The sequence below is a fragment of the Aspergillus sydowii genome (assembly GCF_001890705.1).
Source record: "Aspergillus sydowii CBS 593.65 unplaced genomic scaffold ASPSYscaffold_6, whole genome shotgun sequence".
NCBI classification, from domain to species: domain Eukaryota; kingdom Fungi; phylum Ascomycota; class Eurotiomycetes; order Eurotiales; family Aspergillaceae; genus Aspergillus; species Aspergillus sydowii.
The window spans coordinates 459,539-471,899 of record NW_024467864.1 but is presented as its reverse complement, the minus strand read 5'-3'; the positions used below and the strand labels follow the sequence as shown (position 1 = coordinate 471,899).

Genomic DNA, 12,361 nt, shown 5'->3' with positions numbered 1-12,361 from the left:
TTTGTAATGTATTCATGCATTGTATTCAGACTACTTTCCCTGGGACGTCGCGGTCCCCCTGTAAAACAGCCAAGAGGGTCTTCACTGCAGCCACGCCACTATTGATCTGATTCTCGACTGTCGAGGCGCCAATATGCGGCGTGATAATGACATTTCCCAAGTCGAAAAAGTCCTGATATTTCTCCAGACTAGGCGGTTCAATCTCCAGGGCATCCAAAGCAGCGCCGCCAATCTTCCTTTCTCTGAGCGCCCTGAGCAAGGCATCCTCATCGACAATCCCTCCTCTAGCCGCATTAATCAGGATTGCCTTATCCTTCATCAAATCCAATTCCCGATCACCAATCAAACCCCTGGTGCTCTCAAGCAGAGGCAAATGCAAAAGCACCACATCAGACATCACCAGCAACTCATCCAGCGCCTGAACTCTCGTGTGCGGAATCGGATTCTCACCCTCCCGCCAAACATCCAAAGGCGCCACAGGATCATACCCGATAACTCTCACCTCACAAGCCCCAATCCACTTCCTCGCCGAAAGCCTCCCGATATTACCCATCCCAACAATCCCCACCGTCTTCCGAAACAGACTCCGGCCCAGCATACCACTGCGCACGATCCTGCCGCCTCCACGCTGCATCCGGTCCACTTCAACAACCCGCCTGCTTAATGCTAGCCCCAGCGCAAGCGTAAGCTCAGCTACAGACTCGCTGTTCAGCCCCGGGGTATTATGCACAGCGACACCCGCGGCCCTGGCAGCCTCCAGGTCGATATTGTCGACCCCGACGCCCTGTTTGGCGACAACGCGTAGGTTTCTGGCGAGATGGAAGTCGTTGGCGTTTAGCTGGGTCTCCGAGCGGATTAGAAGGCCGGAGGCGTGCTCGTGCCAGGTGGATTTGATGTTGTCGTTTCCATCCCAGAGGACTACGTCGATCCAGGCGGTTTGCTGCTGGAGGAGGGATATAGCGTCTGGGTGGTAGGGGTCGAGAACGTAGATTCTGGGCTTTGTCATCTTGCTCGTTTCCCTGTCTTTTGGTTATCGTGTGGTGTAGAATGATCGCGATGTGCCAGTCCCCCGGGGGTGGTTGGTTGGTTGGTTTGCTGCTCGCGATCTCCCCCCGGAAACCCGCCGCGGAGAGTCGCCGGTCAGCCTGCCCTCGGCTGTTCAGCGATGTACACATATGGGCCTGTGATGTGGGTAGTACTGCCTAACGAGTATGATGTTGGCCGAATTTTTGGCACTTGATGCATTTGCAGGGTGCTAATGCTTGGACTTCGGAAATGGACCCAAGGACTGTTTAAGTTTTGCTTCCACATTCAACCCTAATTCGTATTAAGCAGTAAGGCCTTCTGCGCAGCCTATTTCCCAGTGCAAATGCCTTCCACCCTGTCTGACGGTATAATATATCACAACCGCCGCCATATCTATTCAACAATGCTAAATTATTACTCCTATATATCTGCTTTCTTGCCCATTTATCTTATCTTTCTCGGCCGCTGCATGTTGCTTGTTTTTGTCCGTTAAAGCGGGCGTAGAAGGGTCTGGTTAAGGCAAAAGTGCGCTTTTAATTTTGCCATATCAACAAGTTGGATTTCTTAAAGGCCTGTCCAGAGGATCACCAAAGAGGTCTTTTAAACCCCAGAATATTCAAGACAGCTTACCTGTTACAGGAGGATGCGCTTCTGATCTTCAGAGTGCTAGATAAGTTGAATATCCTACTGGCATCCCTGACACCCTCCTACAGCCGTGGTGATTGCTCTACTAGCAGTTTAACGCTCGCAATACCTCATACAGCTCGCCAATTGCAGCGGTAAGCATCCTCTGTGAAGTGGATTTTAAAAAGAGCTTCTCAAAAGTCCTTCAACGCCTTTGAAACACGCGCTGGTGCAACTTATAAAGGGCTTCGAGAGGGCTATCTACGATGCTTCATACTTAGCAAAGGGGGACCGGATCCTCGCGCAGATAATGTGAAAGAGAGCTGAAAAGGGTAATATGTAAAGGGCAAATGACACCTACAGATTCCTTACTATTCAAGAACGCAAGGACCTTATAGAGGCGAAAATCCATTTGGACTAGATGAGGCACAGCAGAAGGCTTGCTTCTGGCTCGAAGTTCACTTGCAGGTATTTCTTTAAGAGCAATAAGAGGATATCCCTTGATGTAAAGTATCCCGTAACCGAAAACGCGAGAGCTAATGACACCGGGTTTGATCGAGAATTATCATCAAACGTGTGTCCGTATGAATTCGTCAAGGGCGNCATTTAATAGAACAACTTAATATCCACTGGAGAGGAACCGATGTCCGTAGCACCATCATCAAGCCCTGCAGCATCGGAGATATCCGCGCACCTATCTTTGCCATCTGAGAGCTCTCTGACCACATCATCATCTACAACAACCGTCATCCCATTTTGTTTGACATGAAGTATCCGAACGATATGCTTTGGGTTACTTTGTTGCTTCTCAGAGATCTTCTTCTTCAATTCCTGAACAGTACGTTCTCTCAGGTAAATTGCACGGTAGTATCTATGCAGATGCTTCTTGTTCCTGCTGAATCGGGTATAGGTCTGTATATTTTTATAAAGCGTGTGTAGTTGGATCTGGAAAGGAGATAAATATAGGGTTATTTAATCCTGTCTTAGGAGTGTGCAAGTCACCAGCCTGACTATGATGATTCATGCACATGTCAGCAGGATAGGCAGCGTCAATAGCCAAGAACAAAGGTAAGACACCCAAATCATTATCTTAGTTAAAGACAAGGTCTCTATTTTCTTTAGAAGAGACTAGTAAACTCTTCATCAGGTTTCCGCGTGTTTCTACTAATAAACAAGGAGATTAAGCTGCCAATACATGCAAGCGCAGGTTTCCATGCAGAAGAGATACTTTTGGCGTAACATTAAAGATGGGAAGAACCTCCAAAGACTACATGAAGGGCGACAGGCAAGTTGCACAGTAACCTAGGAAAGCTAGGTACCTTGTTTGGATTCTATCACTTCGGATCTAGTTAATCCTGACGGATGCAGTGACTTATTGGACGTATAGTACAGGCGAGTGTCTAGATAAGTGTTGAAGGTCGTATATGATAAGAAGTGGCTGCATGAACAAAAATTTCTATCAGAAGCAGCATATTTAAAGGAAGGCTAATCTATCCAGGCACATATACACTATAGATTAGGATATAAGCAAATAAGATTACCCTAAAGTTCACACAAAAAGAGCAAGGCAACCAGCGAGTGCAGAGGACTTGTAATATACTCTATATTAACTTGAATAGCTGGAAAACAAGCCTGAGCTAATTTCAGATCTTACATGACCTCCACACAGTATTCATACCGGTACTGTCGAGAACTCAGCCTGGAATCCAAAACACCGTCTTTAGCGCTCAACATTAGCTCACGGATGACGGATCGATCTTACCTAAATTACAACACGGCGGGAAGCGGAGCTCAGGGAATACAAGCAGTTGTTTGATTAGTTAAGAAACAGGAGCCGGACGTCTCCACCTTAATTACCACGGGTATAATCGAGGAGTTCCAACAGTATCAAGATTGAGAGACTGGAGTTGAGCAATATTTGCCAGATGCCGCGGTGTCGCGTGGGGCACGACCTATTTCCGGGGGAGTCTGGTTACCCGTCCGGTTACAGTAGCAGACCTAATTTGTCTGGTTCTTGTGCCCGGAAGGGATTCCGACATGTCAGGGCCTGTATTTGCTATTGTATGTCCTTGGAGGAGAGGGTCTTTCGGGGATCACAAGAGCATCTTACCCCAGTATGTGCTACCCAAGATTTAGCTTGTCTAGTCGCGAATAATACATATAATATAGCGGCCTTGCACCAACCAAGTATCCATGATTTGAGAGATTCTTTCTTTCTTTCTTTCTAAAGAATAATTTTCAAGTGGACATCACACTACGGAGTCGTCCCTTTAATTGGATGTATGCCTCGTGCGCTATGCCGCTCACCTGAAGTTAATAAGCCTGTATTCCTTGTTTTAACCTGGTTAAGAGCTGCTGAATATTCAACCATACCTTGGCAGCAGCCAATCATCAGGTATCATGCTCCTGCCTTGTAGTGAGCGCCAGCGTTAATGGTGGGGCACCCGGAAAACGTTCGGACTTGGCACCCTCTCGCATCCGACGGTTTACGGCCAATCAGAATCAGAGGAGGTGAAGAGAGAGAGAATTATCATTTATTATAGTTAAGAGTATCCGCTGAGTAGTCGACACTAGTTCTTGTGTCCGCTCGAACAGCGAGTGTTGGTACCTCGGGATGCTGCAATAAACCCAACTGTATCGAACGAACCACCCTAATATCTCCCTTCTCTCATACCTAGCACCTGACCAACAATTCGATACCCTGCCAAAGGAACCAAGGCAGTATCCCAAGAGACGGCGGTGATTATGGCAGACTTCCCAAGGATTGAGGCCCACGACCGGAAACTGGAAGAGGATAGGTATGTGTTAGATTACAGGATGTCATGCATTCAAGTAATGTTGAGAGAAGCCTAGTTATGCCTCTGCGACCCACGACCTCAGCAGCAGACTACTGAAAGTTTGCGTTGATAGAGAAACCAGCAGTAACCAGTGGACACACACAGGGTCCCTGGATGATGATGATGATAGACGTGATTATGGACCACAACCCATGCCTCACACCAGAGATATCCAAGAGTTTCAACATCTTTCGCATGCTCTGATGTCAACTGTCATTATCGGCCCAGATCTATCTGTCATCCATATTTCGGAAACCTACCGGTCTCTGACGGCTCTTACGGAAGAATGGCTAGGACGGAGCATATATGATGTGCCTACGTTTCAACCTCCAGTCGTTGAGCAAGACATTCTCCGCCGAGCCGTTGCCGATGCGACCAGCACGCGCACAGCCCAAATAATAGAGGTTACCCACTACAACAACTGTTCAACTACCCATGATATTAAGGTAACACCAGTGTTTGAAGGTGCACAACTGCGTTATATAACATTTGTAACGCAGTGCTCCCACGAGCCGCAAGCACCGTGCATGACCAGCCGCGATGACACAGCCTACTCCGACAAAGAATACCAAATGCTTGTTAATAATATTACAGACCATGCAATTTTTACACTGAACCGCAGGGGACATGTGGCTACGTGGAATCCAGGTGCTGTACTACTGAAAGGTTACAGGCCTGAAGAGATTATTGGTCGCCATTTTTCTGTCTTTTACAGCGACGAGGATCGGATGAGGGATAAGCCGGGAAAGGAACTTGAGTATTGCCTGAGAGAGGGGAGAGTTGAAGACGAAGGCTGGCGATACCGTAAAGATGGGTCTCGCTTTTGGGCCAATGTCATCATGTCACCGATCTACCGATCTGGTTGTCACATCGGCTTTGCTAAGGTGACCCGGGATCTTACAGAGCGGAAAGCGTCAGAGTCACGACTTATTAGAGCAGTTGAGGAATCTTCAACCCTCAAATCTGAGTTCCTGGCTAATGTCAGTCACGAAATAAGAACGCCGATGCATGGGATGTTGGTGGCCCTTACCATGTTGCTCGAGACTGGGTTGGACGAGAAACAACGAGAATATGCTTCAGTTATCGAGAGCTCGGGGGCGGTTCTATTGCGTATAATGAACGATATTCTTGACTCGGCAAAACTGTCATCAGGGACACTTTCTGTCTCACCTGGTTCTGTTGATACCGCTGATGTCATTACTAATGTTATCAACAAGTGGAAGGGGTCGTTGAAGGCAAGCGTTACAATGGAATCCTGGATCCAGCCCGGTCTGCCCAGGCGCTTTGAAGGCGACTCCGTGCGGTACCAACAGATAATCAACAATATGGTGGAGAACGCTGTGAAGTTCACCGAAAGTGGTCATATAGCTGTACGGACCACATTTAAACAAGTGCGGAATGATGAAACCTCGTTTGATATTTCCACCGATGTCATTGATACTGGTATTGGCGTAGCTCCCGGCAATGTCAGTTTATTGTTCGAGCCCTTCAACCGATTTGCTTCTACCTCACACAAGCAGTACCAGGGAACTGGCCTTGGTCTCTCAATTTGCAAGAGCCTTGCAGAGCTTATGAACGGGACTGTGGGCTTTCGCCCGAACCCCGGAAGCAGTGGGAGTATCTTCTGGGTAACAGTTCGACTACGGGAAGAGATTGATCATGCTGAAAGCGGCGTCAAACCGCCACTTGAAATACGCCATTGTAACCCAGAAGGCGAGCTCAAGGCAATAGCGTCTCGCAAACACCTCCTTTTGGTTGAAGATAACAAGATAAACCAGGCAATCATGCTCAAGCTTCTCGGCCTGCTTGGCTTTGAAAAGATCGATACCGCATTTGACGGCGCCGAAGCTGTACAGCTAGTGAAACGGAAGCCATTCTCGTACAGTGTTGTTTTGATGGACATCAACATGCCTGTCATGACGGGTGTCGAGGCTACTCTGGCCATTCGTCTGATCAACCGTGAAGTTCCTATCATCGCGGTGACTGGGAATGCGCTGAAGGGCGACTCGGATATCTACTTTGCCACGGGTATGAATGACTGTGTTTCCAAGCCAATAAACCGGCGATTGCTTGTGGGGACGCTACTGAGATGGATCGGGAGATGAATGAACATTCTTAGGTCGGAAGCCGAGAACTGCGCCAGAGGCGAAGAAGACTCCTTGTTATAAGTTTAAATGTGCCCCCACTGTTAAATTGACAGGGGGACAATCCGAGAGCAAGGCCGACCGAACAACTTCTTGATCGCACGTATTGTTATTCTCGCCACCAATGATATTCATGAACTATTTAGAAGTGAATGTGCATGTTAATCTTTGGGAGCCCAGGGGTGTATTCCTCCTCGGACGACACCTTATTCATGTCTCCAGATGATGTTACAAATTCCACTTCCATAATTTGTTCATTGGGCAGTGTTATGACAGTGTGGTCGTCCAGCAATGTCCTAAGGCCAGCGGGACAGATCCGAACCACCTCAGCAATGCGTCAACAGTCGACCATGGATTTCCTACAGATACCGTGAACCAAATCATTAACCGTGCGCTGCCGCAGATAGACCGCATAATAGTAGTCATTTTTACTCAGTGTAGCGTCAGTTTTGTATGGCCGAAAGTATATGCAGCAGACTGTCAGAACTTTGGTCAGCCTATAAGCCAGGACTAGGCCTGGGCTGACTTACCAGGACGAGCAGCAGATCCAGGCAAGCCTGTTGCGTCGGTATTTGAGAAAGTGCGTGCCAGAGTGGGATGTGTAAGTCTCGGAAACTGGCAATCCCTTGCTTGGCTTGACATAGGCTCTCTTAACCCAGGAGCAGAAGAAGGCCGCCAGTCTTGTTGGACACCTGCACTATTGCAGGTGGCTTGGGTGGGTACTGACGCTGCGCTGGAATGATTATATGAGACTAGAGGCACAACTATACAATATACTGAACAATATTGGACGCTTACCGCTGCGATCCATCAGCCGCATCATGGTTGGCAGCCTTGGATGTTGAGGAGGCAACAGTCTTGTCTTGCAGATTAAATTTTTCGCTACTATTGAGTATGGCATGCCGTAGAAGATCGCCATATATTTGCCGGAATTTCGCCTTGAGCTCTGCAGATGCTCTTCTATCTGGAGTGCTATTGCCATAGTTTTTGTTACTTCTGCACAATTAGGTTAACGAACACGATGGAAGACTTATACCTCATTTTGAAAATTGGAATCGCAATAAGTAAAGCGCGTTGATACGTTAATAGCTGGCCGGTGACTGCTACGGTATTTGATATCGTTTCGTATTGCGCCTCAACACCTGGCCCGCTGGTGCTCACCTAATTTCGACCCCTAACTTAAAAACTCGACTTCAGTAAAATGTCACGACGTTTTTCGGTTTCCAGCATCAGTCCTTAATTCCATGCGATGGTCCTGTACTCACCGTGAACAGTCGTATGGCTTATCCGTGTCAGAATAAGCACAGGGAAAGACGCACCGATCAGGAACGTGTACTGCAACCTAGTAGGGCTGGTCGACTCGATTCCTGGCAGGGTTTGACAAAACCTGATTACGATTTTACCTGCAGGCTAACTTTGACCCTGATCACCCTATAATAACGCGTTCTAGCCTCCTTGCAAACCCTATGGATGAAGTCCTTCCCCTGCCATGGGCGCTTCTAGCCAATCACAGCCAAAACGTAACTACTGCACAGGCGGCACGGAGCCGTAGAACGACTGCGCGCTGTGGAGTAGAATGCAGTCGCGAAACACTCGATTGGTTGTCCGCAGAACCAAGAGACATGACGGTGTCGCACCGGCAATTTCCACGCCTGAGTCGGAAAAAACTCCCGTCTGGCCCGGCATTCCGCCAATCAGAGGACAGTACATAGAAGAAGATAATCGAGGTCGGGAATATGGTCAATTAAGCTTCGATGCATATGGTAAATGCACCACGGCTATCGAGCCCCGGAGGCGATTGGATGTCATCCCGACAATGATAGGGCGCGCAGCCTGGGTTATTCTGGTTCTCTCGACATAACATGTTCATACAATTCTTTTTTCCTCACCCTTTGGGCCCGAGTCCCCACTCTGTTGTGCTCTTCAAATCCCGGCCTGTCATTGGCGGCATCTCAACCGAAGCGCTGAGGGCGCGCACTGGGAAGATGTCAGGACAATGCTCGATGAACCTAATAACAACCCGGCGATTCCTCTGAGGAGAATAGATGAGATGATTCTCATGGGCCGCAAAAGACAGCAAAATCAAAACTACAGCCCCTCGGGCGAGGGCTCCAAATCTCAAACCGAAGAAGGGCTGTCGAAAGAGTCCAAGCCGCATAGTGCCCCTGCAACACCCAAAGGGCCACCGATTTGGGGAGCACCAGCGTCGAGAGAAGCAAAGAGGAGCAAATCTACTCCGTTTCTAGAAGATGGTGCCGCAGCCCGCAAAGTTGCCATACCTCGCCAGCCGCAGGCGAATATTCCGCGGTACAGCCGCCGGGTGCCGCGAGCGTGCGAGTCGTGTAGAACGCGCAAAACTAAATGCAGCGGCGACACCCCGGCTTGTCGGCAATGTCGTGAGCTGGAAGTGACTTGTCAGTATCCGGTAGGATGGAAGGAAAAAATGAAAAGGTGCATGCTTATTATTTTTGCTGTGATTTGCTACTCAGGTTCTTTTATTATACTGACTTGTTGGAATTGAATAGCGATGTGGACAGGCTTACTGCGGAATTGCAGCGTTATGAAAATTTTGTGAATGACTTACGAACCTCTGCGGAAAACCACACGGCGGATTGGATCAAGGGTTTGATAGACAAGGTGAGCCTTCCTGGAAATAATTGATAGCATGCGAATTTCCAACATAACATGATTCCGCTTGCAAAGCATGGTTTGAGGGGGGACAATTCATTCGGAAACCACTCTTCGCAGCTATCAACACCACAGAATAAAGTAAACGGGGATGACGGATCTTCGAGTTCTTCTATCGGATCTCTGAGCGCAATTGATCGGGTCGAAGAAGACTTGAATCGAACAAAACATACCCGGGCAACCGGGCACATGGGGAAGAGCTCAGAGATATCGTGGATGCAACGACTCCATAAAGAAGCAGAGCAGCGGGCTCGCGGCGATCCTGGAGCTCTAGATTCAACCACAGACGAGGAGGGAGCAGCCAGCCGTCGATTTTCTCTTCATTCTTTGAATTATCGTCTTGACGACCTGGAAATCTCGGTTCCCGAACCCGTCCAGCTTTATAGCATGCCATCTCGGCATCTGGCGCATCGACTCTTTGACGACTATTTAAAAACGGTGCATCCTTTCTTTCCAATCATCAGCAAGCCTTTATTCCGAGCGCAATTTCAAACTTTATTCGATAGTTCTGCCCGATACAGCGTGGCAAGACCCGGGAACAAGTGGCTTTCCATTCTCAATACAGTTTTTGCGATTGCAGCCAAGCGTGCCCATCTCGTCTATGCTCCGTGGCGCGGAGAAGAGAATGACCATTTAGTCTACCTGGCACGAGCCCGGCAATTGAGCATGAATGGCGAGGACTTATTCAATCATCCGGACCTCCAACAAGTACAAGTGGAAGGCTTGATTGCCTTCTACTTGTTGGCATCCGACCAGATAAACAGGTTTGCACCCGGAATATCCGCCTCCCTAAGTTGAAAATGACTGCTAAACAAAATTTCTCTTTGATAGAGCGTGGAGAATCTCAGCCCTAGCACTGCGCTCTGCAGTCACACTCGGCATTAATCTGAAGATCGATACACCAAAGACACCAAACATTGCGAAAGAGGCTCGTTATAGAGTCTGGTGGTGTCTATATAACTTGGAACACATGCTAGGAATCATGACTGGTCGAGCTATCTATAGCCTTGATGGAGGCTATGCCACACCACTACCATTACCGTTCGAAGAGGAGCAACTGCAAGAGGACCCAGAAGCAGTAAAGTTTTTGAATGATCCTCATGCGAGGGATGCGCAGGTCAGTATCCTGATGGCAAGCACGGGCATTCGACGAACCGGAAATAAGGATGGCATCCAGAAATGCCGGTCAAGCGACCGAACCTGGCTCAGAAATATGCCATCAAATTCTGGTCTTTGCTATCTCTACTACTGTGATCTGACGGTAATAACACAAGAGATTGTCACCAAGGTATTTTCGACCAACTCCGTGTCTCTTATGTGGTCCGAGATCGAAGCTCGTCTCGATAAGCTGAAGGCTCGAATCGATATTTGGCATTCAAATTTGCCAGCGGCTCTCGATTTTACGCAAAACGAGGCCAATGATGATCCCGATCAGTTACGGTACAAGCTGTTCCTGGCCTTCCATTACTATGATGCACGAATCACACTAGGGCGCCCTTGCCTTAGTCGACGCGACTCCCGGCTGTCCAACCCACCTCAGACATTCAGCCACATGATGGCAATTATCACCTTGAACTCCGCATCAGAAATGCTAGACCTCATCCCCGATGACCCAAATGTTCTGCAGCTCTATAAGCTCTGCCCCTGGTGGTGCATCCTGCGCTATTTGATGCAAGCAGCCACCGTCATCCTGCTTGAACTATCATTTGGCAGCGTACATATGCCGGAGGAGGAAGAAAAGCTTGTTAAACTATCGAAGAAATGTATTCGATGGCTCCACGCCATGTCAGAGCGGAGCATTGGCTCAAAGAGGGCATGGCAGCTCTGCGACTCTATCTATCGCAAACTAGCTAGCGCCATGAAATATAAAACCGATGATATCCCCTCACAGCCCAAGGAGCAATATATAACCACCGAAGAGGGAACATCCACAATACCAAACTTCTTCGAGCCCGCTGCTGTATCGTCAGGACCCCGCGATTATATCAACCTCAACATAGAGGAGGAGGATACGCCGATGTTTGGACCTCGGCCGTCGCCGGAAGAGGATATTTGGACAAGTTATTTTAATCTCCCCGCTGCGGACCTGATGCCGTTCATGCAAGGCAATTCTCACGTTCCTGACGATACATATTCCCCCTACGACCCCTTTGGTGGAGAGTTTATGCGATCTTTGTTTTCCTCTTCCGAAGAAGAGAACATAGAGCCAAACTGAGCTCACCACAAAACACCCGATATATCTGCAGAAAAAAGGATACGCACACGAATTTCCGAATATCTCTTCTTATATTACATAGGATCCAATCGCATGCTCACTTCGTACGAAAAATACTGCGATTATAGCAAAAGAACTTGCCGATTTAAGAAAACTACATGAAAATGACAAAAGAAAAAGCAGCGATCTAGGCGGAAAATGATACCTAATAACGGTCTTTCCTATACAGGAAGCAAGAGATCTAATTCAGCAAAGAAATGAGCGAGAAAGTGCAGTTAAAGCTATCCCCGCTGATTCTGCACTGATAACTTCAAGCACACCAAGACGTGCACCACCAACATGTTCTGGATGTCATATTAGAGGACGTATTAGAACTAACTGTCCTACGCGAAGAAATAGCTAATTTTAATTGAAATACGAATGATTGTGTTGTTGCGAATGCCGTCAACCTTTGGAAGCATGGCCATATTGGTCTTCAAAACCGAGGGCATCCAAAATCCAATTCCTAATCTCTTATCAAACCCCTGGTATTCTCAAGTAGAGATAAATATAAAAGTACTATATTAGATATTACTAGTAACATATCTACTATCTAAGTTTTTTTATAGAATTAGATTCTTACTCTTTTATTAAATATCTAAAGATACTACAGGATTATATCTAATAACTTTTATTTTATAAGTTTTAATCTATTTTCTTACTAAAATCCTTCCAATGTTCTCTACTCTAATAATATCTACTATCTTCTAAAATAGACTCTAGGCTGGTATACTACTATCTATAATCCTGCGGCTTCTATACTATACCTAGTCTACTTTAATAATCTA

The 12,361-nt window shown here is 47.5% G+C and overlaps 4 protein-coding genes across 4 annotated transcripts; 2 read left to right on the top strand and 2 right to left on the bottom strand.

The window, feature by feature from the left end:
- Nucleotides 1-25: 25 nt before the first annotated feature.
- On the bottom strand, nucleotides 26-1,006 carry ASPSYDRAFT_32049 (hydroxyacid dehydrogenase; the record flags this gene model as incomplete). The annotated part of the gene is made up of 1 exon (XM_040844935.1): nucleotides 26-1,006. One exon carries the CDS (start codon nucleotides 1,004-1,006, stop codon nucleotides 26-28), a length of 981 nt encoding a protein of 326 aa, XP_040701768.1.
- Nucleotides 1,007-4,690: 3,684 nt separating this feature from the next.
- On the top strand, nucleotides 4,691-6,592 carry ASPSYDRAFT_153572 (uncharacterized protein; the record flags this gene model as incomplete). The annotated part of the gene is made up of 1 exon (XM_040842298.1): nucleotides 4,691-6,592. The coding sequence occupies one exon, from the start codon at nucleotides 4,691-4,693 to the stop codon at nucleotides 6,590-6,592; it is 1,902 nt and encodes a 633-aa protein (XP_040701767.1).
- Nucleotides 6,593-6,780: 188 nt separating this feature from the next.
- Nucleotides 6,781-7,928, bottom strand: ASPSYDRAFT_1018639 (uncharacterized protein). The gene is made up of 5 exons (XM_040839741.1): nucleotides 7,897-7,928; nucleotides 7,668-7,809; nucleotides 7,430-7,603; nucleotides 7,162-7,364; nucleotides 6,781-7,108 (listed from the first exon to the last, which is right to left on the bottom strand). Exons 2-5 carry the CDS (start codon nucleotides 7,670-7,672, stop codon nucleotides 6,969-6,971), a joined length of 522 nt encoding a protein of 173 aa, XP_040701766.1. The 5' UTR covers nucleotides 7,673-7,809; nucleotides 7,897-7,928; the 3' UTR covers nucleotides 6,781-6,968.
- Nucleotides 7,929-8,690: 762 nt separating this feature from the next.
- ASPSYDRAFT_152762 (Zn(II)2Cys6 transcription factor) lies at nucleotides 8,691-11,534 on the top strand (the record flags this gene model as incomplete). Its single annotated transcript, XM_040842225.1, has 4 exons — nucleotides 8,691-9,082; nucleotides 9,157-9,268; nucleotides 9,296-10,083; nucleotides 10,151-11,534. The coding sequence occupies 4 exons, from the start codon at nucleotides 8,691-8,693 to the stop codon at nucleotides 11,532-11,534; spliced, it is 2,676 nt and encodes an 891-aa protein (XP_040701765.1).
- Nucleotides 11,535-12,361: the final 827 nt, after the last annotated feature.

Coding starts and splice junctions, on each gene's coding strand:
- ASPSYDRAFT_1018639 (XM_040839741.1), bottom strand. Junction 7,365..7,429: donor GCGGCTGATGGATCGCAGCG/GTAAGCGTCCAA, acceptor TAATCATTCCAG/CGCAGCGTCAGTACCCACCC. Junction 7,109..7,161: donor TGGATCTGCTGCTCGTCCTG/GTAAGTCAGCCC, acceptor AAGTTCTGACAG/TCTGCTGCATATACTTTCGG.